Source organism: Haliotis cracherodii, unplaced genomic scaffold (assembly GCF_022045235.1).
Source record: "Haliotis cracherodii isolate W230 unplaced genomic scaffold, xgHalCrac1.p SCAF_17, whole genome shotgun sequence".
Taxonomy (NCBI): Eukaryota; Metazoa; Mollusca; class Gastropoda; order Lepetellida; family Haliotidae; genus Haliotis; species Haliotis cracherodii.
In genome coordinates, this window is record NW_027266272.1 from 11,071,310 (window position 1) to 11,098,750 (window position 27,441).

The 27,441-nt window shown below is 42.6% G+C and overlaps 1 protein-coding gene across 1 annotated transcript; it reads right to left on the reverse strand.

Annotated features, from left to right (window-relative positions):
* Window positions 1-27,441, reverse strand: LOC139464376 (PMS1 protein homolog 1-like). Its single transcript, XM_071245906.1, has 16 exons — window positions 27,292-27,441; window positions 26,225-26,384; window positions 25,032-25,157; window positions 23,280-23,560; window positions 21,056-21,178; window positions 20,510-20,650; window positions 18,427-19,308; window positions 16,442-16,567; window positions 14,942-15,044; window positions 13,273-13,387; window positions 12,206-12,266; window positions 11,002-11,147; window positions 6,845-7,045; window positions 4,039-4,169; window positions 3,186-3,343; window positions 1-2,429 (listed from the first exon to the last, which is right to left on the reverse strand). Exons 1-16 carry the CDS (start codon window positions 27,439-27,441, stop codon window positions 2,226-2,228), a joined length of 3,108 nt encoding a protein of 1,035 aa, XP_071102007.1. The 3' UTR covers window positions 1-2,225.

Genomic DNA, 27,441 nt, shown 5'->3' on the forward strand with positions numbered 1-27,441 from the left:
TCGTCCTGCTCTGATATTACAACCCTCGACCTACTACCGCACCCCCGGGCATCAGTGGCCAAGTATTTTCCAGATGGTACCTAACTCCGAATATACACCTATTCATTGGGATCGCTATTAGGTAAGATATTTCTTTCTATAGGCATTAAAACCTATTGTGAGGTTTTACTGTCCAGTTGGGTTAAATCTCATAAACAGGGACGTTGTAATGTTTTGGTAGACAGAGCATGCCATGGGCTTCGCCCCCATGGTTTTTCCCTCTCCCCAGGGCATGCTCTGTCTACTAAAACCTCGTGAGTATGTTTTCTCCAATACTTATCGCTTGTTCTTAATATATTTTCCGACGTGTACTCTTCCTTTATATATATGTCTTACTGTTTTAACCCCTCTAATTGTTCAATTACGTATTTACCACATGTGTCTTAATGAGTTGATAATTGCTGTACCTTCATGCCTACAATACTAATTTCCTTTATCCGATAAACTTGTTGAAACAACATAAATATATGCAACCAACCATGTTGGATTAACGGGACTTGACTGTATATACGATATACAGAACATAAGTATATATTCACACGCTCTAAACCCCAGGGGCTCTGGGTGAGAACAGTTTCCTAGAACGTTACTGCTAGTGGTAGAGACGACTACACAGAGTCAGGCACAGCCTCCTGACTGGTTCGTTGAATGTCAAGTACCAGACGACGTGAGAGTTACTCATAACGTCAACACTCAGCTCAGTCTATTCTAATAAATATATATCGACTGCTCAGAGGCAGAACAAGATTTATCTTACCTCAATGTCAGAATGTCCAGATCTGATTGGTTCACGTTATCTTATTATAAAAAAAATATTACGTATCCCATCTGGGAGGGAACTTAAAGTCTGAGCAGGACAATAAATCTCTCGCAAAGTGTTTACAAGTCACTGAAAGTCACCCCACACAGCACAAGTTAACCTCGGCCCAATTGAACAGCTGTTTTCTATCAATTTTTAATATGTTTTAATTGTTTTACAATGGCAAATTGAAACATGTGGTTTTATGTGTCCCTTGGTAGGCTTCATAAGTCTGGCCTCAAACTCATGGTATAAAACCTAATGTGCGATAAATAAAACCCTATCTACCCTGATGCTACAACTTATAATGTCAATTTTTTGTGATTTTCACTTTTTAGGATATTCTTGTCCGTTCCTTAATGAAAAAATTGCAAAAAAAAGTTTCATATAAAAAAGATACACTGGAATTATAAAATGGAACATTTTATATGTAGTCAGTAGTTTACATTCAAAATCATAGATTTATCGAGGATGTGTTTAGCAAACACACAATTGTGGCACGTGTACCATCAAACACCTGGTGTCAATCCTGTCTGGTCTTGGTAAGTGTATCATCACAAGCTTTAGGTACAATGCCCACATCAAACACCTGGTGTCAATCCTGACTGGCCTGGTTCAGTGTATCATCACAAGCTATAGGTACACTGCCCACATCAAACACCTGGTGTCAGTCCTGTCTGGTCTTGGTAAGTGTATCATCACAAGCTATAGGTACAATGCCCACATCAAACACCTGGTGTCAATCCTGACTGGCCTGGTTCAGTGTATCATCACAAGCTATAGGTACAATGCCCACATCAAACACCTGGTGTCAGTCCTGACTGGCCTGGGTCAGTGTATCATCACAAGCTATAGGTACAATGCCCACATCAAACACCTGGTGTCAATCCTGACTGGCCTGGTTCAGTGTATCATCACAAGCTATAGGTACAATGCCCACATCAAACACCTGGTGTCAGTCCTGTCTGGTCTTGGTAAGTGTATCATCACAAGCTATAGGTACACTGCCCACATCAAACACCTGGTGTCAATCCTGACTGGCCTGGTTCAGTGTATCATAACAAGCTATAGGTACAATGCCCACATCAAACACCTGGTGTCAATCCTGACTGGCCTGGTTCAGTGTATCATCACAAGCTATAGGTACACTGCCCACATCAAACACCTGGTGTCAGTCCTGTCTGGTCTTGGTAAGTGTATCATCACAAGCTATAGGTACACTGCCCACATCAAACACCTGGTGTCAGTCCTGTCTGATCTTGGTAAGTGTATCATCACAAGCTATAGGTACAATGCCCACATCAAACACCTGGTGTCAGTCCTGTCTGGTCTTGGTAAGTGTATCATCACAAGCTATAGGTACAATGCCCACATCAAACACCTGGTGTCAGTCCTGACTAGCCTGGGTAAGTGTATCATCACAAGCTACAGGTACACTGCCCACATCAAACACCTGGTGGAAGAAGGTCTTGTCATGCAGACATGTACAGCAGCCTTCGGGGAGATCCGCCTCCATCTGATGCAGTAGCTCCAGGAGATCATCCCGACCTCGTTCAGCCGAGCTTTGTCGCATCATTCTCACCGCCTCACCCTAGACAATAAAAAATACAGACAATGATAAACACATCACCCATGTTTCCCCCATACATAATAAAGTCTGACATTTCTCATCTACTCAGCGTGTACTCATCGAGTCACTGAGTTTGGTTTTACTCTGCTTTGAATACTATATCATAGTGTTTCTCCTTGAAGTGGAAGGAGAGACCAAACAAGTCAGCGAGTCTGACCACCCAGTCCTGTTAGTCGCCTCCTACAACAAGCATAGTCGCCTACGGCAATCAGGGTTTGCTGAAGACCTTTTCTACCCCGGATCTTCACGGGTCAAGGCAACTTGGGACACCATAGGAATCCAATGTAACAACTCAGCCATTCACAGGCATGTACCTAGTCAAAGTGTACTCATCGAGTCACTGAGTTTGTTTTTACTCTGCTTTGAATACTATATCACAGTGTTTCTCCTTGAAGTGGAAGGAAAGACCAAACAGATGGTGGTATTAAACTACAAGCACAGTATTCGAAATACTGATCACAGGATTCTGGCACACCTAAGGGATGCAACTCTGCACATCTAATTGTGGTGCCTGGAGACAACTGGGCGACCCGTGATCCCTCTGGGTCATATTACAGTTGTCCAAGTGCATGTTTCTTCTAGCCTTCAAGTAGCAGTGAGTCAGTGTTGTCACGAATGCACACACACATGCACACACACATGCACACAGGCATGCACACACGCATGAACACACACATGCACACACACACAAAGAAACATGAAGGGAAACAGGCTAACCTTGAGAAAGTTGATGACCTTGAGAGGTCTTGCCTTCTTGAGGGTGTTGGCATCGGTGTTAGTGATGAGGTCCAGAACTTCAGACAGGTCTGCCACACTGTACATGGGAATGTTGGCTGCAAGGCCAACCAGCTCGGCATGGAACTGTCCATCGACATCTGTAATACAATCTTACATTGTAGCCAGACTGATGGTAGCCACATGAAGGACCTCTACTGCCACATCTTACATGAAATCTGCCCTCTGAGAACACATCATCGACAATCCTGACCACAATATTTCCTCACATGGAACTAAAAATCTCCACACCATTATCACTGGAAAATAAGGCAACTTGGGTTGGTTGGTTGGTTTGTTGTTTAACGTCGCACTCAGCAATATTCAAGCTATATGACAGCGGTCTGTCAATAATCGGTTCTGGACCAGACAACCCAGTGATTGACATCATGAGCATTGATCCACACAATTGGGATCGATGACATGCATAAAACAAGTTAGAGAGTGTGACCACCCAATCCTGTTAGTCGCCTCCTACGACAAGCATAGTTGCCTTCTACGGCAAGCAGGGTTTGCTGAAGACCTATTCTACCCTGGATCTTCACTGGTCAAGGCAACTTGGGACACCATAGGAATCCAAAAAAACAACTCGGACATTCACAGGCATGTACCTACTCAGCTTGTACTGATTAACCCCACAGACAACTTGATTGCTGTGGTTACATTGTCATCATGTTACCCTCGTCAGTCTTTCTTTACATCGCAATATAAATGCAATAAACCCCATTTCACCTCATCTATCGATATAGTCCAATTGTAGGACAAACAATTTCAATACATCCGACAGTCCACAAACCTCTCCGACATCTGACACGGAAGCCATTTGCCGTTATCCTCTCATCCCCGACGTCAACATATGGTCCAGGGGTCCAGTTCTCATTGGCCAAACTCTCAAGGGTTGTCAGCAAACTCTCGTCGCCGAGGCTCCTAAGATAAAAAAAACCCCAATTCACATACATCCTGATAGATATTTAAACACAGACATGCTGATCTGAACCCTCAAGTCCTTGACAAGCGAGATGCTGCCAGTCTAAACCCCCTCAACCTGGTAACCCTGATTTCTGGTTGATTACTGTCTGGAACTTCCATCTATTCTCCTTGAAAAAGTAAAGGGTCACCAGATTCTTTCATATTACTATGGGGGCGGTGGGGTAGCATAGTGGTTAAAGCATTGGCTCGTCACGCAGAAGACCCGGGTTCGATTCCCGACATGGGTACAATGTGTGAAGCCCATTTCTGGTATCCCCCGCCGTGATATTGCTGGAATATTGCTAAAAGTGGCATTAAACCATACTCACCCACTCATATTACTTTGGTTAATCTGTCATAGCATGACATTAACTATGGTAATATGAAAAGATTTGGTCCTTAACTGGCTATGAGTAGTACATTAAACATGTGATAAAGGGACACTACTCCGGATAATTTCAAGATTAATGGGTTTCACTGTAGTTAAGCCATCCTACATTATCGACATGATTTGGATACATCTTACTCTATTCCAATGAGATTTGAAACGAATGAATGAAAGCACAACACCTACATTAAATAGTACAAAAGATTTGGAAATTCCATCTTCCCGAGGCAAGCCTGTCCACTAGCCTATATCAAAGCCTAGTTTCTACCCTTGCCACATCAAGGCCACTTTTCTTGACTCGACCCTGGCACCACCTCGCGTACATCACGCGTTGTGCCCCTTATAATGAAAACACAATATCCAATCAGATCGATTGCTGTTCTTATCTCGTATAGCTTCCAAAAGATGGCGATCACCAAAGGTGACGGTTTAGCCGATCAGATAATGAAAACATTTACGATTTCATCCAAAACAAAAACATGGGCAATCGTTGGGAGGTTTAAAAGATAAAAAACATATCCGTGTCAACAAAGACAGGCAACATTAGATCCCTTTCATATGAAGATGTTGATTTGGTCAAACGCTCTCTGATTGGACTATTGATATTGATAGTCCAATCATAATTAGCACAGGAAAGTGGGCTTGATGTGGTAAGGGTGGAATTTTTTTTTTGATAATAAGGCTAGCGGACGCTCTTGCCTCGGGAAGATGTGGAAATTCATACTAGCCTGAGACAATTAACTTGTACCGAGGATAAGCAAAGATCAAATGATGGTAGGTCTCATTGACTACAAGCATTTAGAAGATAAAGAGTATTTGCATCTTGGAAATTTTCATTCGAGCCCCTCAAGCTAACGCTTTCGGGTCTCGAGATGAATTTCCAAGATGCAAATACTCAATAAAATCCTGGAAATCGACACACACATAGTATTTATCGATATTGTAAACCTATTGTTTTATTCGGTTGCTTGCTTCTGGGAATGTAAATCATATTTTCACCCTTTGACATTTGGTCAAGTGACCCAAATTAGCCAATCACAACACAGAACACACTTTCTATAGGTTTACAATTAAGAGCTGAAATTCTGAACCAGCTCTCATTGCTCCATTTTGGCTACAAATTGGAATTGGAACTGAAACAAGGGCAAAAGTGAGCGTGGCTCACTAATACCCCGGCCCGCCTAGTGTGTCAGTAGTTTCAGGTGGCTGTAGACTCAGTCCATCACGCTCAACTTGCACTTTGTGAGATGCGTGATGGAAGTCACTCTGTTTCATCAGAAAATGGATAAGGTTAGGGTTTGAAAAATTCATAAAAAAATGGAAAATTAATAAACACAATTTTTTCTTTTGACTGCACCCCTCCATATGACACAGATTATATGTACTAAGTTTGAGATGAAGCCACTGAATAGTTTAAGAGAAATCGCGAGGACAAAGTTTTCGGACGGATGGACGGAACCTTGATATAACTATATACCCCCAACCTAAAAGGTTCGGGTAAAATTATTTTTTTTTGTCTTATTCATGCAGGACTAGCTTCATACTCTGAGGACAAGTGAAATAAGGTTCCACTATTCCTCTGGACTAGTCTTTAAAAAAACAACTGAATTTCTAAGTGTAAGGTTGGCATCATCAACATCAGGATGAGTGAGTGAATGTTGTGCTACGCCAGTCTGCGGTGTTCTCACTTCTTCACTGTCCCTAAGCGAACCAGGGCCAGGGTTCCTGTAGGTTACTTACATCCTAACACATGGACCCGCGAAGGTCCGGGGTAGGATAGGTCTTCAGCAAACCCTGCTTGACGTAAAAAGTGACTATGCTTGTCGTAAGAGGCGACTAACGGGATCGGGTGGTCAGGCTCGCTGACTTGGTTGATGCATCCCAATTGTGTGGATCGATGCTCATGATTTCAATCACTGGACTGTCTGGTCCAGACTCGATTATTTACACACTGCTGTCATATAGATGGAATATTGCTGAGTGCAGTGTTAATAAAAAAATATTTTAAAAAGGCCTCAGTCCAGACTTTTTTATATAATTTTGGTTAACAGATTTGTGGGTAAACATTTTTAGTTGGCTGATGGAAAAAAAATGTTTTTCAGATGTTTTCACTCTTGGGCACTATCTGTTGTCTAATCAATTTCGAATTTTCTTTAGCTCACAAAATATAAGTATGTTGAGCACATAAAAAAAGGGTCTCTCTTTTGCATTACAGTTGTTGGGTGAGAAATAGAGACAGCCATACCTTGCTGTTAGCGGCACGGGCTTGTCCAGGGGCTGCGGCGCCAGCTGGTGTTGAGTCAGAAGTCTGTGATACAGGATAGTTTCAGCCAATCGGTGAGGGTTTGCCAGTAGAATCTTGTTGCCACGGCTACACACCCAGGACCCACATGATTTCAGAGGACCAATCAGAGTTAGCTTGGAAGTGTGAGAAACTTGACTTTGACTGAAACAATTTCATCATAAAGATTGAGTACATATCACTGGTGTCACGATATGCGAACACCACATACCGATACGCTTTTCAGGAAATATCTATTTTATTAGTCATAAACATCATTATCAAGTTTTTTAATCTAGTACTAGGTCAATAACGATGATGTTTATTGCTAGCAAAATGGATGTTTCTTGAAAAGCTCACTTATTTTTTTTGGTCATTACTCTAAGGTAACATTCCTTATTGCCGGAATGGCTTTTTTCACTTCATGAGTATCAGGGACCTGTTCCACAAAGTGATCGTAATGCTACGACTGTCGTAAGTCTGTGTTCACAACAATCGCATAGTGGAACAAGGACACATGCAGCTATTTCTGAATAATAAATACTATATTCTCTGATTCTATTTCAAGGGTTGAGGGCAATAGTCATGTAAAGAAAATTGTTAAATTTGATTTCTATTCAAATTAATATTATCGCTTTTGTTCCAGATCTACATTTCAACAAATAATTGTTTATGAGTGAATATTGTTTTATTACATCAGCCTGCAACAATACGTCTAGACAAGCCAGTTAGTGCAGTCAGGGTACAAGGACCGAGAATCTTCCAGACCTCCCACCCACACACAAACCCAACCACCCACACAGCCACATACACACACACACACCACTGAATCCTCATCTAAGTTGGCTCTGATCACAAGCAAGGGTACAGGGGACCTATCCTGCCTTGATATCCCTGTGGGGAGACAAGGGTACAGGGGACCTATCCTGTCTTGATATCCCTGTGGAGAGACAAGGGTACAGGGAACCTATCCTGCCTTGATATCCCTGTGGGGAGACAAGGGTACAGGGGACCTATCCTGTCTTGATATCCCTGTGGAGAGACAAGGGTACAGGGGACCTATCCTGCCTTGATATCCCCGTGGAGAGACAAGGGTACAGGGGACCTATCCTGTCTTGATATCCTCATGGAGAGACAAGGGTACAGGGGACCTATCCTGTCTTGATATCCCTGTGGGGAGACAAGGGTACAGGGGACCTATCCTGTCTTGATATCCCTGTGGAGAGACAAGGGTACAGGGGACCTATCCTGTCTTGATATCCCTGTGGAGAGACAAGGGTACAGGGGACCTATCCTGTCTTAATATCCCTGTGGAGAGACAAGGGTACAGGGAACCTATCCTGTCTTGATATCCTCATGGAGAGACAAGGGTACAGGGGACCTATCCTGTCTTGATATCCCTGTGGAGAGACAAGGGTACAGGGGACCTATCCTGTCTTGATATCCCCGTGGAGAGACAAGGGTACAGGGGACCTATCCTGCCTTGATATCCCTGTGGAGAGACAAGGGTACAGGGGACCTATCCTGCCTTGATATCCCCGTGGAGAGACAAGGGTACAGGGGACCTATCCTGTCTTGATATCCCTGTGGAGAGACAAGGGTACAAGGGACCTATCCTGTCTTGATATCCCTGTGTAGAGACAAGGGTACAGGGGACCTATCCTGTCTTGATATCCCTGTGGAGAGACAAGGGTACAGGGGACCTATCCTGCCTTGATATCCCTGTGGAGAGACAAGGGTACAGGGGACCTATCCTGTCTTGATATCCCCGTGGAGAGTCAAGGGTACAAAGGACCTATCCTGTCTTGATATCCCTCTGGAGAGACAAGGGTACAGGGGACCTATCCTGTCTTGATATCCCTGTGGAGAGACAAGGGTACAGGGGACCTATCCTGCCTTGATATCCCTGCGGAGAGACAAGGTTACAGGGGACCTATCCTGTCTTGATATCCCTGTGGAGAGACAAGGGTACAGGGGACCTATCCTGTCTTGATATCCCCGTGGAGAGACAAGGGTACAAGGGACCTATCCTGTCTTGATATCCTCATGGAGAGACAAGGGTACAGGGGACCTGTCCTGTCTTGATATCCCTGTGGAGAGACAAGGGTACAGGGGACCTATCCTGCCTTGATATCCCTGTGGAGAGACAAGGTTACAGGGGACCTATCCTGTCTTGATATCCCTGTGGAGAGACAAGGGTACAGGGGACCTATCCTGTCTTGATATCCCCGTGGAGAGACAAGGGTACAAGGGACCTATCCTGTCTTGATATCCTCATGGAGAGACAAGGGTACAGGGGACCTATCCTGTCTTGATATCCCTGTGGAGAGACAAGGGTACAGGGGACCTATCCTGTCTTGATATCTCCGTGGAGAGACAAGGGTACAGGGGACCTATCCTGTCTTGATATCCCTGTGGAGAGACAAGGGTACAGGGGACCTATCCTGTCTTGATATCCCCGTGGAGAGACAAGGGTACAAGGGACCTATCCTGTCTTGATATCCCTGTGGAGAGACAAGGGTACAGGGGACCTATCCTGTCTTGATATCCCTGTGGAGAGACAAGGGTACAGGGGACCTATCCTGTCTTGATATCCCTGTGGAGAGACAAGGGTACAGGGGACCTATCCTGTCTTGATATCCCTGTGGAGAGACAAGGGTACAGGGGACCTATCCTGTCTTGATATCCCCGTGGAGAGACAAGGGTACAGGGGACCTATCCTGCCTTGATATCCCTGTGGAGAGACAAGGGTACAGGGAACCTATCCTGTCTTGATATCCCCGTGGAGAGACAAGGGTACAGGGGACCTATCCTGTCTTGATATCCCCGTGGAGAGACAAGGGTACAGGGGACCTATCCTGTCTTGATATCCCTGTGGAGAGACAAGGGTACAGGGGACCTATCCTGTCTTGATATCCCTGTGGAGAGACAAGGGTACAGGGAACCTATCCTATCTTGATATCCCTGTGGAGAGACAAGGGTACAGGGGACCTATCCTGTCTTGATATCCCTGTGGAGAGACAAGGGTACAGGGGACCTATCCTGTCCTGATATCCCTGTGGAGAGACAAGGGTACAGGGGACCTATCCTGTCTTGATATCCCTCTGGAGAGACAAGGGTACAGGGGATCTATCCTGCCTTGATATCCCTGTGGAGAGACAAGGGTACAGGGGACCTATCCTGTCTTGATATCCCTGTGGAGAGACGAGGGTACAGGGGACCTACCCTGTCTTGATATCTCTATGGAGAGACAAGGGTACAGGGGACCTATCCTGCCTTGATATCCCTGTGGAGAGACAAGGGTACAAGGGACCTACCCTGTCTTGATATCCCCGTGGAGAGACGAGGGTACAGGGGACCTATCCTGTCTTGATATCCCCTTGGAGAGACAAGGGTACAGGGGACCTATCCTGTCTTGATATCCCCGTGGAGAGACAAGGGTACAGGGGACCTATCCTGTCTTGATATCCCCGTGGAGAGACAAGGGTACAGGGGACCTATCCTGCCTTGATATCCCCGTGGAGAGACAAGGTACAGGGGACCTATCCTGTCTTGATATCCCCATGGGGAGACAAGGGTACAGGGGACCTATCCTGTCCTGATATCCCCGTGGAGAGACAAGGGTACAGGGGACCTATCCTGTCTTGATATCTCCGTGGAGAGACAAGGGTACAGGGGACCTATCCTGCCTTGATATCAATGTGGAGAGACAAGGGTACAAGGGACCTATCCTGCCTTGATATCCCTCTGGAGAGACAAGGGTACAGGCGACCTATCCTGTCTTGATATCCCTCTGGAGAGACAAGGGTACAGTGGACCTATCCTGCCTTGATATCCCCCTGGAGAGACAAGGGTACAGGGGACCTATCCTGTCTTGATATCCTCGTGGAGAGACAAGGGTACAGGGGACCTATCCTATCTTGATATCCCCGTGGGGAGACAAGGGTACAAGGGACCTATCCTGCCTTGATATCCCTGTGGAGAGACAAGGATACAGGGGACCTATCCTGTCTTGATATCCCCCTGGAGAGACAAGGGTACAGGGGACCTATCCTGCCTTGATATCTCTGTTGGGAGACATCCAACCATGGAATGCCCATCGGGAGACCTGTATCACATACCTTTCTCTGAAATCTCTGGTGTATTTGCTTTTGAGGTCTTCCAGGTTGAAGGTCAAATCTCTGACCTTAATGTTCTCCTTTCGATTGTTGGATTTCTTCACATTTTTCGATGAAGAAACAAGGTTATCCCTCACAGAGCTGCGTCCCTGGAACAGACAGTACAGCATTCACTCACCTTGGATCAGTGGTCAAGTGTTTAACATAGCTCTAAGGAGCAAAATCACCCGGGTCTAGTGGTAGAGTGTCCGCCTGGAGAGTGAAAGGTCTCGGGTTTGATCCCTGGCTGTGTCATACCAAAAGAAGCCAAAAGATGGTACTTGTTGTTACCCTGCCTGGTGCTTGGCATTATGGGGCTAAAACAAGGACTGGTTGGCTTGGAGTCAGTATACTGTGTCTGAGTGGGGTACTCATGTTAATCTGTGGCAAGGTATCTCAGTGCACTAGCACTATAAATCGGCATCAGTCTAGACTCGTACAAGCAGCCACACCTACACACACACACACACACACCACACACTCACGCACGCACGCACGCACGCACGCACGCACGCACGCACGCACACACACACACACACACACACACACACACGTCACTATAAGAGTGCAATAATCTTGAACACAACGTAAAACCCCATTTCACCTCACCATTATTCATGGCAGCCTGCACAAAGAGTAGTGGGGGTGAAGTCAGCGAGCCCGACCACCCGTCCCCGCAAGTCGCCTCTGATGACAAGCAGTGTGGGTCAGGAGCATCTGCCTGACGATCTCAAAGACTGGGTGGCACTGGCTGGCATTGCGATCTATTTGTCCCAGAATCTCTAACGGTTAGCACAGTATTGGGTGGATCAGGATCATAAATAAAATTAAATTTAAATTACATGACCAGTGCTACAGAAACATCACTGGTCCCTCAAAATGTTCCTGCAAAATTACCAAACTTCTGAGTATGTTTTCACACATTTTTATAAACCAATTATATCACCATAGTCTGTTCTTAAATTCTGATAAAGAATAAAAAGATGAGACTGGCAATTCAATTTTCCACTTGTCAGTCGGACCATGTCACGTTTTGATTCACGTTTAATGCATTTGTCTCGTAGATCAGTGTCCTTGTAGAATCCATCTGTCATGGAATCCTCTCAGGCACAGACATGACAAGTGAGAGGGCGCTAGTCGCTCATCACACACGTCTGTCCGTACTTACCTTATCCACTTTCTTTCTGACTCTGGTTGATAATTCCTTCTCTCTTTCTTCATTCTTGTACCTACACAAAGAGAAAGCCTAGAAGTTGAGAGCAGGAAGAGGAAGTTCTTACATATAGAGTAACCAACATGCTTTTTCACAAGACTATCTCTTGCCACAAAACAATATGCCTCTTTGGTATAATGAAATTGAAAAGATGTGATATCTTTTATACCAAAGAGGCATGATATTCTGAGCAATCTGAGAGTAAAGATTCACCGAAGTGTCTGTACATATCCTTGTTAGTTTGATATTACTGGGAACATCAAAACATATTTATATTTATATAACATATTTGTTACTATGTAAATTATTCATCTAGACGATATCAGGTATGGTACAGTCTGGATTAGACTAACATCTAGTCTCTGAAATGAACATATCTTACAGAAAAAGACAGTTGTTAAATTATCTTTAAAAAATATAATAAAAAGGAACCCTGAAACTCATCATTTTCACATACAGTAATCTAGACTTGCTCACTATTATAGTGAAGATCCGGGGTAGAACAGGTCTTCAAAAATCCATGTCTGCCGTAAATCCATTCAGGGTTACCCTTGAAGTTTCGGGGTGGAACTGGTCCTCAGCAACCCATGCTTGCCGTAAAAGGCAACTATGCTTGGCGCAAGAGGCGACTAACGGGATCGGGTGGTCAGGCTGGCTGACTTGGTTGATGCATGTCATTGTATCCCAATTATGTGGATCAATGCTCATGATATCAATCACTGGATTGTCTGGTCCAGACTCAATTATTTACAGACCGCCGTCATATAGCTGGAATATTGCTGAGTGCGGTGTTAAACAACAAACCAACCAAACACTATTATAGACTTGCACGGGCTGTTATGGATATATTTGTTTCAGGGTCTTAGGACAGACTAAGTCTGGATGAAATCATAACATCTTAATTCTGTCTATTTCCTCAGCATCCTTCTTGTAAATAGTGATGATAACAGTAAATGAAATCGCTAAACGCTTAACTCCCAAAGTCCGACCTTCAACAGCTCCGCCCCTCACTCTGTACTTACATGTCCCACACAGACGTCCTGTACTTCTGTTTCCGGGACTCTGGCATCGTGCTCCAAGTTTCTTTCAAAATGGCAGCAATTTCATCCTCATCAGCATCTGGGTGGTCTTCAGCAACTTGTGGGAGAAAGGTGACAGAGGTTGAAGCCATGTTGCCATGGTTACAGTGAGATCAGTATAAAGAGTGTGGTGAATCATTAGTCTTGAATTACTGAGGGAAAACAGTCCAGAGTTCCTGTTCCTGGACTGTGAACATTGTCAAGATGGGGGGTTTACCTTACTTATCACAGAATATCCTTTATATCATGGCAACAGTGTTGCGATAGTAGTAAATCAACTTTAAGGCTTGATAATTATACTAATCAATGTATCAGAAATGAATAAAGAATTGCTGATAATCTCAAAGACGTCATTTTCTTCTCTGAAAGTTGTTTGTTTGTTGTTTACCGCGCAACCAACAATATTCCAACTATATAACGGCAGTCTATAAATAATCGCGTCTAGACCAAACAATCCAGTGAGTTACATCATGAGCATCGATATACAAAATTGGGATACAATGACATTCAATAACCGAGTCACCCCGCCTGACCACCCGACCCCTTTAGTCGCCTCTCACGACAAGCGTGGGTTGCTGAACATCCATTCTGACCTGGTCCTTCACGGGTTCTAAAAGAAAGTAACTCTGATTTGAAGTTATCATAATTCTTAATAATCAACCACACAGGCAGGTTTGAAATTCACATTATATATCTATTATTTAGAAGTAATTGCAACTATTGAAACTATTGACGAAATAATTGGCATTTTACAATTCTGTTCGATATAGTAGGGCAAACAATTGCAATAGTTTCAGTGTTTGTATTGGTTTCCAAAATAATGTGGTGAGTGAGTGAGTGAATTTGGTTTAACACTGCTTTTAACATTATTCCAGTTATATCGCGGCGTGTCAGCTTAATGTGGGAGGAAAGCTCGAAGTGATGCAGGTGTTAGACGTTTACCACTATGGTGAAACCCACGAGCACGGGTGTGGTGCTGACAAACCTAGAAACATAATCAGGGCAAACCTGGATTCGAACCCACAACCATGCCCAAGGGACGCAACTCTGCACAGCAAATCGCGGCGCCTTAGACGACTGGGCCACCCGTGCCCCGGTTCCCCTTGCTGCAAACGGCACAGGCCCAAAGCTATCTAGGGGGTTCTGGGTGCATGCCCCCACTCATGTCATTTTTACAAATGTAAACCTGATGTGGTGTATTTTAAGCCATTCTGTTTTTATGTGTGTATCACATGGATTTTGGGAGGCAAGGGAAACTCGAAACAAAACAGCAAGTTACGCGTAAAGTCAACTTTTTTTAAAAATGAAAAACGCATAAGGGGATGCATGTAGGTTTCTTTTTTAGTGTCCCGATTTTTTTCAGTGTGTACTTTTGTATATGGGACATTGTAAACGCAGAGGCAGAGTCTGATATATCGTTACACTCCTACCTATAACAGCATGTCAGCTTAATTTGGGAGGAAAGTCCCGAAATGACACGGGTCATTGATCTTCCCCACTTTGGGGAAATGAAGAAACGCTTCTGTTAAACCAAGGATCATAGTAGGGACATTAACACATCAAGCTAAGGGAGGCCACTGCAAATATATCTGAAGAAAATATAACATCCTACCATCATGAGTTCTGTCCTTGACAAACAACTGGAAAGCTGACTGCCGCTTGACGGGTTCATTGTCTACCAGGTCGTACAGAGTTGTCTGCCCTTGAAGCATCGTCTGGAACAGCAATTACAAAATACTGAATCCTGCTTATGCCACTGAAGACAATTTTTAGAAATCTGAATCACCACATACCAATGAATGTTGGCTGAATTTGAAAAATGCCTGGATTTCTTGATTATTCAAAACAAAAGACATGCCTTTGGGCATAATCATACTCTATTGATGAAAAACAGACTTTTTGTAAACCCTTTTGTCATACTCATATTCCATTGGAAGTAGAAAGAGTAATTTTGGATCATAATGTTGCGTCCACTTATATAGTGATGTGAGTGTGTGTGTTGTGTGGCTGCTTGTACTAGTCTGATGCCGATTTATAGTGCTAGCCCGCTGAGATACCATGCCACAGTTTAACATGAATACCCCACTCAGACACAGTATACTGACTCCAAGCCAACCAGTCCTTGTTTTAGCCCCTTAATGCAGAGCACCAGGCAGGATAACAAGTACAGTCTTTTAACACCTCTTGGTATGATGCTGAGGTCGACCCAACATCCTTCCGCTAGATGGGTAGACACTCTATCCACATGACCACAGAGGAGATATCTGAGTCATGGACATGATTACATTTTTGTCTGTATGATATTGGTAAACAAAACACTGAATCACACGACATTGATGTGATTGTAGGAAGTAGTTGTGTAAAACAATTATATCAAACAGGCCTCATAGAAAATATTAGAACCATTTGGAACAAAAATTGCATCAAATACGCAGGGTTCATGCATCATGTGAAACCCTCTAACATAAAATTGAAAGCTACTCTTACTAGATATTCTGTCATGACATTGAAGAATGTTTAATTCTCTTCGTGAAAATAAGATTAAATTCAGGTATCTATTCCATTCAATACCTCAAAATTAATATGCCTTTTCACACAAAAAACCTTACATATGAAAACAATGTTTTACAGACAGCCTATGCATCGATGCATGTAACAATGGACGCTGATAACCACTTTTAATTGTATACGTTTGGTATCAGAACAGCTATCAAACATGATGAAATCTGTTTCATAACCCACACAATGAGTGAGTGAGTGAGTTTGATTTTACGCCACTTTTAGCAATATTCCAGCAATATCATGGAGGGGGACACCAGAAATGGTCTTCACACATTGTACCCATGTCGGGAATCGAAACCCGGGTCTTCGGCGTGACGAGCGAACGCTTTAACCACTGGGCTACCCAACCGCCCCCCCCCGACACAATGAAGTAAAACACCCACAAACTGTGTCAGGGCCACACAAGCACAAACATTGAGCTGTCTCTAAGACTTTCTCGTAACGTATAATGCAGACATCTTAAAATAAGAGGTATCTAATCTACAGTTAGACTACCTCAAATTTCAAAACAGAGTAGATTATCACCTCGCTCTACAGCTGCTCATCTCACCTTCTCCCCCACAGCTCTCTTCTTCTCGGGAGGTCCTAACTGTTTGATGAATGATGCATCGTGGGAAGGCGATGGTGGACGTTTTCCTGGTGTGTGATTGGTTGTCGGTGGCAGCAGCGTCACGGGCTGTATACACACACAAGTCAGCTTCATGAAAACTCCTTCAAAACAAAGCTACATGGTGCTACCCGACTAAAGAAACACCCTAGATGGTTGGTTGTTTGTTGTTTAACGCCCCAAGCAATATTCCAGCTATATGACGGCGGTCTGTAAATAATGGAGTCTGGATCAGACAATCCAGTGATTGATATCATGAGCATCGATCTACGCAATTAGGATATGATGACATGCATCAACCAAGTCAGCAAGCCTGATCACCCGATCCCGATAGTCGCCTCTTACAAGCATAGTCGCCTCTTACGGCAAGCATGGGTTGCTGAGGACCTATTCCATCTGGATCTTCACAGGTATCCCTGAATAGATTCATTTCAATTTTGGAGGACAATACATCTTGCCGTGATATAAGTATTGTCTTGATAGGTCCTAGGTCAATACAAACTTTACTGTCAAAAGGCCACATATTTTTTATTTTTCGTTTCACAGGGCCTGCAGCCCCTACAGAAAAGCAGTCGGTCTAAGAAATAAAGTATACATTAAATATTATATAAATTTTTTATTAGGCTAAAAAACATTTTCTCAGGCGCTGCCCGCATCATCATAAAGTTTGCTGCACGTTTCATTTTTATTTCCATTTTTTAAAAATTATTAAAAAATCCTTAAGTCCAACGGTAAGGAAATACTGTATTCCAGTATTTTACTTATCAAGGAATACCTTTATGTAGGGAGGCCCTTGCCAGGTTGTTTGTACACAATTGTTTATTTGGTTACACAACTGTTTATTTGGTACATGCTTGTTTCAAACCACCTCCCACCCCCCCAAAAATGACATCGCCCGCCCGCACTATATTTTAAAATATCATCGCCCGAGAACCAATTCTTTAATTTTTTTAAGCCTAACATCTCACATTAGTAATATAGTCCTCTTATACAACATAAAATGTTATAATTATACATAAGTTCCATGTCTACTATCAGCGATTCCAAAGGACACCTGCAGTTTTAACAGAATGACTTTCATATCTATAAATAGATAATTAATATTTTTACGTTTTCTTGTATCGACCGACCTTGCCAAACTGAACTAAAAAAAAGTCAGGGATCATTAATTTTGGGAGACATTTTTAGGAAGTTGTGTGCTTGGTCTTCATGGAAAAAACATATCTCCAAAAATATTCATGAGCCATAACTTTTTTTGTTCTGTATATTTCTGAACATAAATACAAGACATCAGCAATTCAAAGACAAAACCAAGCTGACTTCATGTGATTTGGTTGGTCTTGAGTGAATGAATAGCAGGGTTAGACATATCACCTTATCCAAAACTTGTGGAAACTTTGCGACAAGTAGCTTTTTTATTTTTATTTTTTTATTTCCCAAACCTTAGCAGCTTAATTAAAGTTAGACAAGTTCTATGGATGAACAACTTCTTTATTACAATTAGTGCGATGTTTCGGTGTAGATCCTAACACCTTTATCCCCAGAAACACCCTCACTTGCTTGATAAAGGTGTTAGGATCTACACCAAAACGTCGCACTAATTGTAATAAAGAAGTTGTTCATCCATAGAACTTGTCTTACTTCATCACACCAACTTCTAAATGCCACTTAAAGAAGTCTTAGCAGCTTAGTTTAGCCATATTGTCAAAATGAAACAAACTGCAGACTAATTGTAGTTTCAATAATCGTATGGTGTCTAATTCTGTTTTGATAATCTCACTGCCTAGGCTGGCCAAAATCTTAAAAATGTGATTCATTTCATGGTTGATAGGCAAGCACAGGTTACTTCCCCATGAGAAATGTGAAGATAGTCCTACTCCTGGGCATCATGTGGCTAACATAGACATGAAGAGGGCACACCCATTTACCTGAACAGGCCGTCCACTGGTTGACGCCAACCCTCTACCTCTACTCCACGACTCCCCAGAAACACCTTCCTCAGTCAGGTCAATGTCAAGGTCATTACCTGGGTCAGGTGGCACACCATCACCAGTTTTCTTTGTAGACGTATCTGAGGGAGGAGGGTCGACTCTGTTCTTCTGTTGTGTTGGAGAGAATGTATCGTCTAACACATCATCACTGAGGCTGAATTCCCCAACACCGAGGGGTGCCACATCTTCGCTGATGTTCAAACACGATTCAGACCCGACTTGACCTAAAGCACCCTCTGTAGGGTGTTCAGAAACGACTACATCCTGTTCCCCATCTGTAGGGTGTTCAGAAACGACTACATCCTGTTCCCCATCTGTAGGATGTTTAGAACCGACTACATCTTTCAGAGATGTATCTGAAACAGGGTGAGACACATCTAAGGCATGTTGTTCCGTACGTTCAACCTCAGCATGTTCAGAGGAAGGATGTGAAGCAGATCTTGAACCTCTTGGATCTAAAGCAGGAAGTTGCTTTTCTTTTGAGGCACTATCATCACCATACTCCATGAAAGAAATTTCAAAGTCACTGTCAGAGAAACCATTCTTATCTTCATTGTTATTGTTCAGAGATTTGTCATGGGATGGAGCGTCTTTGATTTCATTCTCATCAGAATCAGGAATATTCTCAATATCTACCACATCCTCTTTGCTCAGCTTTTGTGAAATGTATTTTGTGACCTTTTCCTTGACCTCTGATTCTTCGACCTCATCAGTGTCCTTGACCTTTGGATCTGGATCTCTGTACTTCCAAGATGGCTGATTGTCTAGGGGACCATACACATAGAGAAGTTCAGTTTCGATGCACTTCTTGACAACATCCTATAATTGAAACATGTCACATAAACCTAAGCATGTAGAATTTCAGGTAAAGTACCCTGAACAGATACATAGTAAGGAAGGAAAAGAATTTATGGATGAACAACTTCTTTTTTACAATTGAGGGCAACGTTTCGGTGTAGGATTAATTGTAATAAAGAAGTTGTTCATCCATAAATTATTTTCCTTACTTAGTACTTCAACTTCTACATAGGCATAGCAGTAGGGAGATCAAAAATAATACAATTAGTCTCGATGAGATTTCTTGATGACTAATTTTTCAGATGTGGCGACAATTTCTGAATCCCAATTGAAATGAGTCTGCTGAGACGCGGTGTGCATTACTTTTAAATTAAATAAAAATAAATTAAGAATTTGTATAGGGCATTTACCAATTAACAACTGCTCAAATGCATTTAGACCATGATTGATCTATGCAAAGGCTCTCTTGAAGAGACAGGTCTTTTTAAAGTTTGTCCGATTTTCTGTTTCACGAATTTTTTGTAGCAGATTGTTCCATAGCAATGGGCCTGCTAGTCCTATAGTCCTTGCCAAATTGCCCAATAGTAAAGGTATCCTAAGGACTAGTAGAAATTTGCCATTTTTTAAGGTTTTGCTATATGTTATCATTATAAGGACTAGTGGACTGAAACTGTTAGCTCCTACCGCTGGCCTGCATGTTGAAATGACCTATTGATATATGTTTTGACCAAATTAGGACATGACTTCAATGAAAAACTCTAGAAAACCGCAGCAAATCTAGTTTGACATATCCTTTTGAAAAGCAAAATACTCTAATGAAATAAAAATAATGATAAATCCAATTGGAACCAGATTTAATAACTTCCTTAAACATGTTAAATCAAGTGAGTGAGTGAGTTGGGATAAACGCCACAACAGTATTCAAGTTATATTGCGGCAAGTCAGCGAAATGTGGGAGGAATGCCTAAAGTGATGCAGGTTTCAGACGTTTACCACTTTGGTGAAACCCACGAGCACGGGTAAGGTGCTGACAAACCTAGAAACTGGTATTCGAACCCACAATCATAGGTTTCTGGCAGCCCAAGGGACGCAACTCTGCACAGCGAATCGCGGCACCTTAGACGACTGGGCCACCCGTGCCCCCTGTTAAATCGAGACAAATGAGTAAATATCTAATTTCACATCACATTGAAAAACATCTACAAACAGCCATTGCTCCTACCATATGCTGCAGCATCACTTTGGTTTTATTGGGGTCGATGTTGACGTCCACCTGGCTGGGTGGTATGTTGACGGAGATGTAGTAAATGGGGTGACGTGGTGTGTCGACGCTGTGGCAGGTGCAGTAGTACTGGCGGACAAGCTGCACAAACAACAACATGAGAATTGATAGTCAAACAAGGCTGTGGGGTTGCCGGGTTAGAATTGCCCCCCAGCACCCTGTCATAAGAGGCTACATAATGGACGGGGTGGTCACTGTGACCCCAGAGGCCTGGATCGATGTCAGCCATTGGATTGTCTTGTCCAGACTCGATAATTTCAAGGCCAATATGATATAGCTGGAATATTGCTGCGTGTGGCGTTAAAATCAAGCACACACATATACAGTTTCAATGGTTATAACTGCCTTTATATACTATTCAATAGAAGTGAAAGAACATCCAATTTTTTCATATGATAATAGTTTATCTGTCATGGCTGTATACTGCTGGAATATGGATGAGTTCTGAGTTAAAAACTAAAATAAATAGCTTCACCACTGTGTTACCTTGTGTATTTCCTTGACATCTACAGGTCTTGCATTGACGGCCATGAAACACCTGTCTGTGGACGTCCTGCTCATCACCTGGACATCCGAGCCGGGGGAGGGGATGTACATCACAACGTCTACCTGAACAACAATCAACATCTACCTGAACAATCAACGTCTACCTGAACAACAATAAACATCTAACTGACCAATCAACGTCTACCTGAACAACAATAAACATCTACCTGAACAACATTCAACACCTACCTGAACAACAATCAACATCTACCTGAACAACAATAAACATCTACCTGAACAACAATCAACACCAACCTGAACAACAATAAACATCTATCTGAAAAACAATCAACACCTACCTGAACAACAATCAACACCTACCTGAACAACAATCAACATCTACCTGAACAACATTCAGCATCTACCTGAACAACAATCAACACCAACCTGAACAACAATAAACATCTATCTGAAAAACAATCAACATCTACCTGAACAACAATCAACACCTACCTGAACAACAATCAACATCTACCTGAACAACATTCAGCATCTACCTGAACAACAATCAACACCAACCTGAACAACAATAAACATCTACCTGAACAACAATCAACACCTACCTGAACAACAATAAACATCTACATGAACAACATTCAGCATCTACCTGAACAATCAACATCTACCTGAACAACAATCAACATCTACCTGAACAACAATCTACACCCTCCTGAACAGCAATCTACACCCTCCTGAACAGTAATCAACACCTACCTGAACAGCAATCAACATCTACCTGAACAACAATCTACACCCTCCTGAACAGTAATCAACACCTACCTGAACAACAATCAACACCTACCTGAACAGCAATCAACATCTACCTGAACAACAATCTACACCCTCCTGAACAGTAATCAACACCTACCTGAACAACAACAAGTATTTGTCACAAAGTGACGAAATGTCCCCCGCCTGTATATGCACCATAGTACCAAATATGAAGACAATCAAGCGATTAGTTCTTGAGATATCGCGGCAACACCGTTTTCCAACTCCAAAAGCAGATTTGCCTGCTGTGACCTTGAAAATGGGGTCAAGGTCACCAAAACCGACTGGTGTCTGGGGAGTCTGTATATGCACCATAGTTCCAAATATGAAAACAATCCAGTGTTTAGTTCTTGAGATATCGCGGAAACACCGTTTTCCAACTCCAAAAGCAGATTTGCTTGCTGTGACCTTGAAAATGGGGTCAAGGTCACCAAAACCGACTGGTGTCTGCGGTGTCTATATATACACCATAGTTCCAAATATGAAGACAATCCAGCAATAAGTTCTTGAGATATCGCGGCAACACCGTTTTCCAACTCCAAAAGCAGATTTGCCTGCTGTGACCTTGAAAATGGGGTCAAGGTCACCAAAACCGACTGGTGTCTGCGGAGTCTGTATATACACCATAGTTCCAAATATGAAAACAATCCAGTGTTTAGTTCTTGAGATATCGCTGCAACAAACAGGTGGGATGTACGGACGGACGGACGGTCGTGAATACTATATCCCCCGCTTCGCGCTTTCGCGCGGCGGGGGACAATAAACATCTACCTGAACAACAATCAACATCTACCTGAACAACAATCTACACCCTCCTGAACAGCAATCTACACCCTCCTGAACAGCAATCAACACCTACCTGAACAACAATAAACATCTACTTGAACAACAATCAACATTTTCCTAAACAACAATCAACTTCTACCTGATCAACAATCAACATCTAACTGAACAACATTCAACATCTACTTGAACAACATTAACATCTACTTGAACAACAATCAACACCCATCTGAACAACAATATACTTCTACTTGAACAACAAACATTTACCTCACAATGATCAACATCTACCTGAATAACAATCTACATCCACCTGAACAACATTCAACATCTACCTGAACAACAAACATTTACCTCACAATGATCAGCATCTACCTGAACAACAATCTACATCCACCTGAACAACATTCAACATCTACCTGAACAACAAACATTTACCTCACAATGATCAGCATCTACCTGAACAACAATCTACATCCACCTGAACAAACAATCTACATCTTGCATTATATAGTCTTTCTCCCAAAATTATGATATTTACAATCAGGAAACACACTTTCTACTAATCTCTCCATACAATATATGACAATGATTCCGACGTTTCCTTTACCACAGGATCTGTGTCGTGGCATTCCTTCCTGATGATGCTATTCATCACACTTCTTCCCAAGACACTCAGCAGCACAGCCTTGGGGTCGGGCAGCACATTCTTCTGCCACACTGTCTCCTTGTTGTGCCGGAGAGAGAGTCGGACATCAGGGCGAATCACCCCGTAAGAGATAAACAGGTCTTCAATTTTCTTTAACTCTTCCTTCTTCTTCCTGGCCGTGCTGTGGTACTGTTTCCTGACCGGGAGGTTGCGGAACAGCTGGCTGGCTGTCACCGTGGTGCCTGTGGCGGGAGGAGTGATCGTTTCATAAACATTTGTCTGTTTGTTAGTTTAACACCATACTCAGCACTATGTCAGCTATATACCCGGTAGGATGAGATAGCAATATGGTTGTTAACCTTCTAGCGCCTAACAGGCAGCATGGGTTGCATACTCCCCATGGAGCTGAGAATGATTCTTGAGTGCACAGTGATCAAGTGACCGGATCTCTTGAATTCCGTGGCTCGATCGTAGCACAACCAGTGGCTATTACGAGTTATGTCCCTTCTAAGCCTCTCCCATGGACCAATCAGATTCCTCCTCTCGTATCACTTGCATTTGCTTCGAACAAAATGACGGTGCCCAGTCAAAACGATCTTATCGATAATCAAGATATATATTGTGATAAAACGGGTCTTACATCGCTAAGTGCATCAAATCATGTAAGCACCTTGATTAAAACATGAAAATTTGGAAAATATCTGTTGACAACGAGTTGGCGGTGCACATGCTTTGTAAATCCTGCAATCGACCAATATCTGCATGATAGTTTACGAACCAGATGTCAATTTCGTTTCGTGATTTTGATTATACTATGCATAGACTCGTTAGTCCAACCATAATGTAACTCCATAATACCAGCCTAGTTCGGCAAGGAAGGAAACTGGACTTTTATAGTCAGTTAACTCTCTTGCCTCAGGAAGATGGAGCCAACAGATGTGTAGGACAGAAAAACGACTAATCAGGTACTTCATCTTATGTTGACAAACACACAATGCATCGTCAAATTTCAAAGTTAACACCAACGATCCTCATACATGACTGGGGACAACTAATTATATTTTCCTACATGCACGGCTCTTTATTTTCATGGTCTAGGCAAGTTGGCATACTAATTGAACAGCCACAATCGAGGGGAGAGATGATCGTTTTACAAGCATCTGTTTGTTTATTTTTTGTTAAATGCTACGATCAGCAATATTCCAGCTATATGAGCCTGGACTAGACAATCCAGTGATTGATATTATGGACAAGGATCCATGCTGTCGGGGTACGAGGGCATGCTGTCAAAGAAGTCACCCAGTCTGTCCACCCAATACTTTTTTCGACTCTTACAACCAGCAGAGGTTACTCGGGACCAAGTGTAACCTGGAATTCCCTGGTGATTTATATACAAGTAATGATAAACACATAAACATACTAAACCAACTGGAATGGATATCAAGGCAGTTGCTAGAACGCCAACGTACAAAGGGTAGATGTGGCGTCTGTATTGAAAATCTTTGGGACAAATTGTTGTTTTTTTATCACTGGTGGGAACAGGTATGTGAGGTTTGATCTTTCTTTGTCATTGGTGGTTTCAGAGGAGAAGATGTGCCAGACAGATGCCGGACAAACAGGCCTTGACGCCAGCTCACTTGACTTTCAACCAGGTGAGGTAAAAAGTCAACTATTTGACAATATGTATCAACAGTTGACTTGACATAGCTATACCTTGTCCAAGGTGGGATGGCTTCTTATCAGAGATCTGTCCCTGGTTGGTCAGACTGTAGGTCATACTGACATCATCATCAGCAGTCTTGGTTGTCACCGAAACCTCGGATACAGCACACAGAGAGGCTGAAAAGATCAGTGGGTGAGTGAGTGCTGTATGATGGCTGCCGGGAAAGAATCTGGGCCAGACATAGTGAGTGAGTGAGTGAGTGAGTGAGTGGGTGAGTGAGTGAGTGAGTGAGTGAGTGAGTGAGTGAGTGAGTGAGTGAGTGAGTGAGTGAGTGAGAGTGAGTGAGTGAGTGAGGTATGATGGACACCTGGAAACAATCTGGGACAGACAAGCATAGTTCAGTGAGTGGATATTTGGGGGAGTGTGTGTGTGCGCATGTGTGAGTAAGTGTGAGTGCATGTGAGCAAGGGGTTGGATGTATGAGTAGGTAGAAGTGAGTGAGACTGAGTGTGTAGTTGGGTGAGTGAGAGTGAGTGAGTTAGTGAACGAGTGAGTGACTCATACTGATTGAGTGATTGATATTCCAGATATTGTTACATTAATTTGTGTTGAAATCTAGAACTTATCATGATAAACAGTGTTAAATATGAAGGTCACGAGTCCTTGAGAGTTGCTCTTATAGTATTTGAATCCAGAGACCCCATCAATCTTTAACTTTTAGCATGTTTAGCATAACTTGAGGTCAATGACAGGGGCCCCTTGACCATGTTGACTATGTTCTTAATTTCAAACACTGTCAACTTGTGGTTACAATCCCTAATGTTGACTGTGTCATGGTGAATTTAATACAACACATTGAATCTAGTTGCATATAGAAGTATTATTTAGATCAGATATTTCTCAAAGACATTTTCGGATTGATATGGAGATTTCTTTTTTCACTGGAAGTTTTAGTATGAGAAAAACTCAGCCTTAAAAAATCATCTTTTAAAACTATTTCCCTAATCCTCAGAGTTTGGCGCTAGTTCTGTTTGGTCAAGACAAAAATGTTGCTATGAATGCAGTTCCAATGTGAAGCAAAGATAAAACATTGAGAACTGGTTCAGAATTCTAGTCCTCGAATACAGCTAGTCAAAGATGACTACCATCATAATGATGTTGGATTTTTACAGCACAATTAAGTAGTCTTGGGCTACCAGACCAGTGTGAATTTCGAAGGCTGAAAACTTAAGATGCTAGTTACCTAGAGCCTCCCCTCTGAAGCCGTAAGTTGTAAGAGCCTCCAGATCAGCGTGGCAGGATATCTTGGATGTGTAATGTCTCTGAGCCATAAACTCCACATCTTGTAATTTAATCCCGCTCCCGTTATCTCGTATTTCAATCTTGTCAAGACCATAATTTTCCTGAAAATCAGGATCAACTTGGTTAATTGCCTTAATTAGGCGTGTTTGTACTGAAACAGAGGATTCGGAGTTTGAAAAAGGATGATAGAAGCAGGCAAGACAACACTGCATAATGACATCACTCTGGGAGGTTGAGTCAGGGGACTTTTCTCGAGCAAGCTTTACTTTGATGAGCATACTATATGAACTTCCATAACAGGGACACAGGGGTGCATTTGATTTCATCAAGCATTTTTTTTTAATTTTGCATCCCACCTTTCGAAAGAGCTGTATGACTATATGTCTAAAAATCATGGTAACCATTAGATTCAATTTCCATTTGTGTTCAGCATCATTATTTTAATTTTTAGGAGCTCAGTTATTTTTCCACCATTTGCAGCTAAATTAAAAACAAACCTCACCCTCACAAACTGTGTTCTTTGGACACATTCATAAAAATTTGCAAGACAATGGCGCATTATAGTTTTTTCCAACAATGCGAGGCACATGTATTTTCTTCAGTAAAATATGGGCTTGAATATGTATTTAGAAAAAAAATCTGACCCATGAAAATCAAATGGTTCCTCGTTTAGATACATTTGTTTGTTGTTTAACTCAGCAATATTCAAGATATATGACGGTGGTCTGTGAATAATTGAGTCTGGACCAGACGATCAAGTGATTGACATCATAAGCATCGATCTACGCAATTGGGATACGATGACATGCATTATCAACCAAGTCAGCGAGCCTGACAACCCGTTCCCGTTAGTCGCCTCTAACGACAGGCATGGGTTGTTGAAGACTTATTCTAGCCCGAATCTTCACGGATCTAGATACACGTATGTACCCCACTATATAAACATTGTTCAGATGACGGGACACAGATCAGTGAGCGGGTGAGCGAAGGGCTAATCAAGCATTATACCAATTTGACTTCGATACTTGTTGATCCAGCATCATAAGAATTCTCTAGTAGTTCTTTGATGACGCTGAAAACAGATGTTATCACTTGTGTACTGCCAATGAGGCGAACGGTACTTGCTGGGAGGGCTGAGAGGGTGCCCGTTCCCGCCAT

What these genes read in the sequence shown, in the direction of transcription:
- LOC139464376 (XM_071245906.1), bottom strand. Translation starts at nt 27,441, where the DNA reads ATGGCGGGAACGGGCACCCTCTCAGCCCTCCCAGCAAGTACCGTTCGC. An exon ending in CCAGTGGACGGCCTGTTCAG is followed by an intron (nt 16,568 to 18,426) that starts GTAAATGGGTGT and finishes GTGTGTATACAG; the next exon opens with CCCGTGACGCTGCTGCCACC. An exon ending in AGGACGTCTGTGTGGGACAT is followed by an intron (nt 12,267 to 13,272) that starts GTAAGTACAGAG and finishes CTCTTTGTGTAG; the next exon opens with GTACAAGAATGAAGAAAGAG.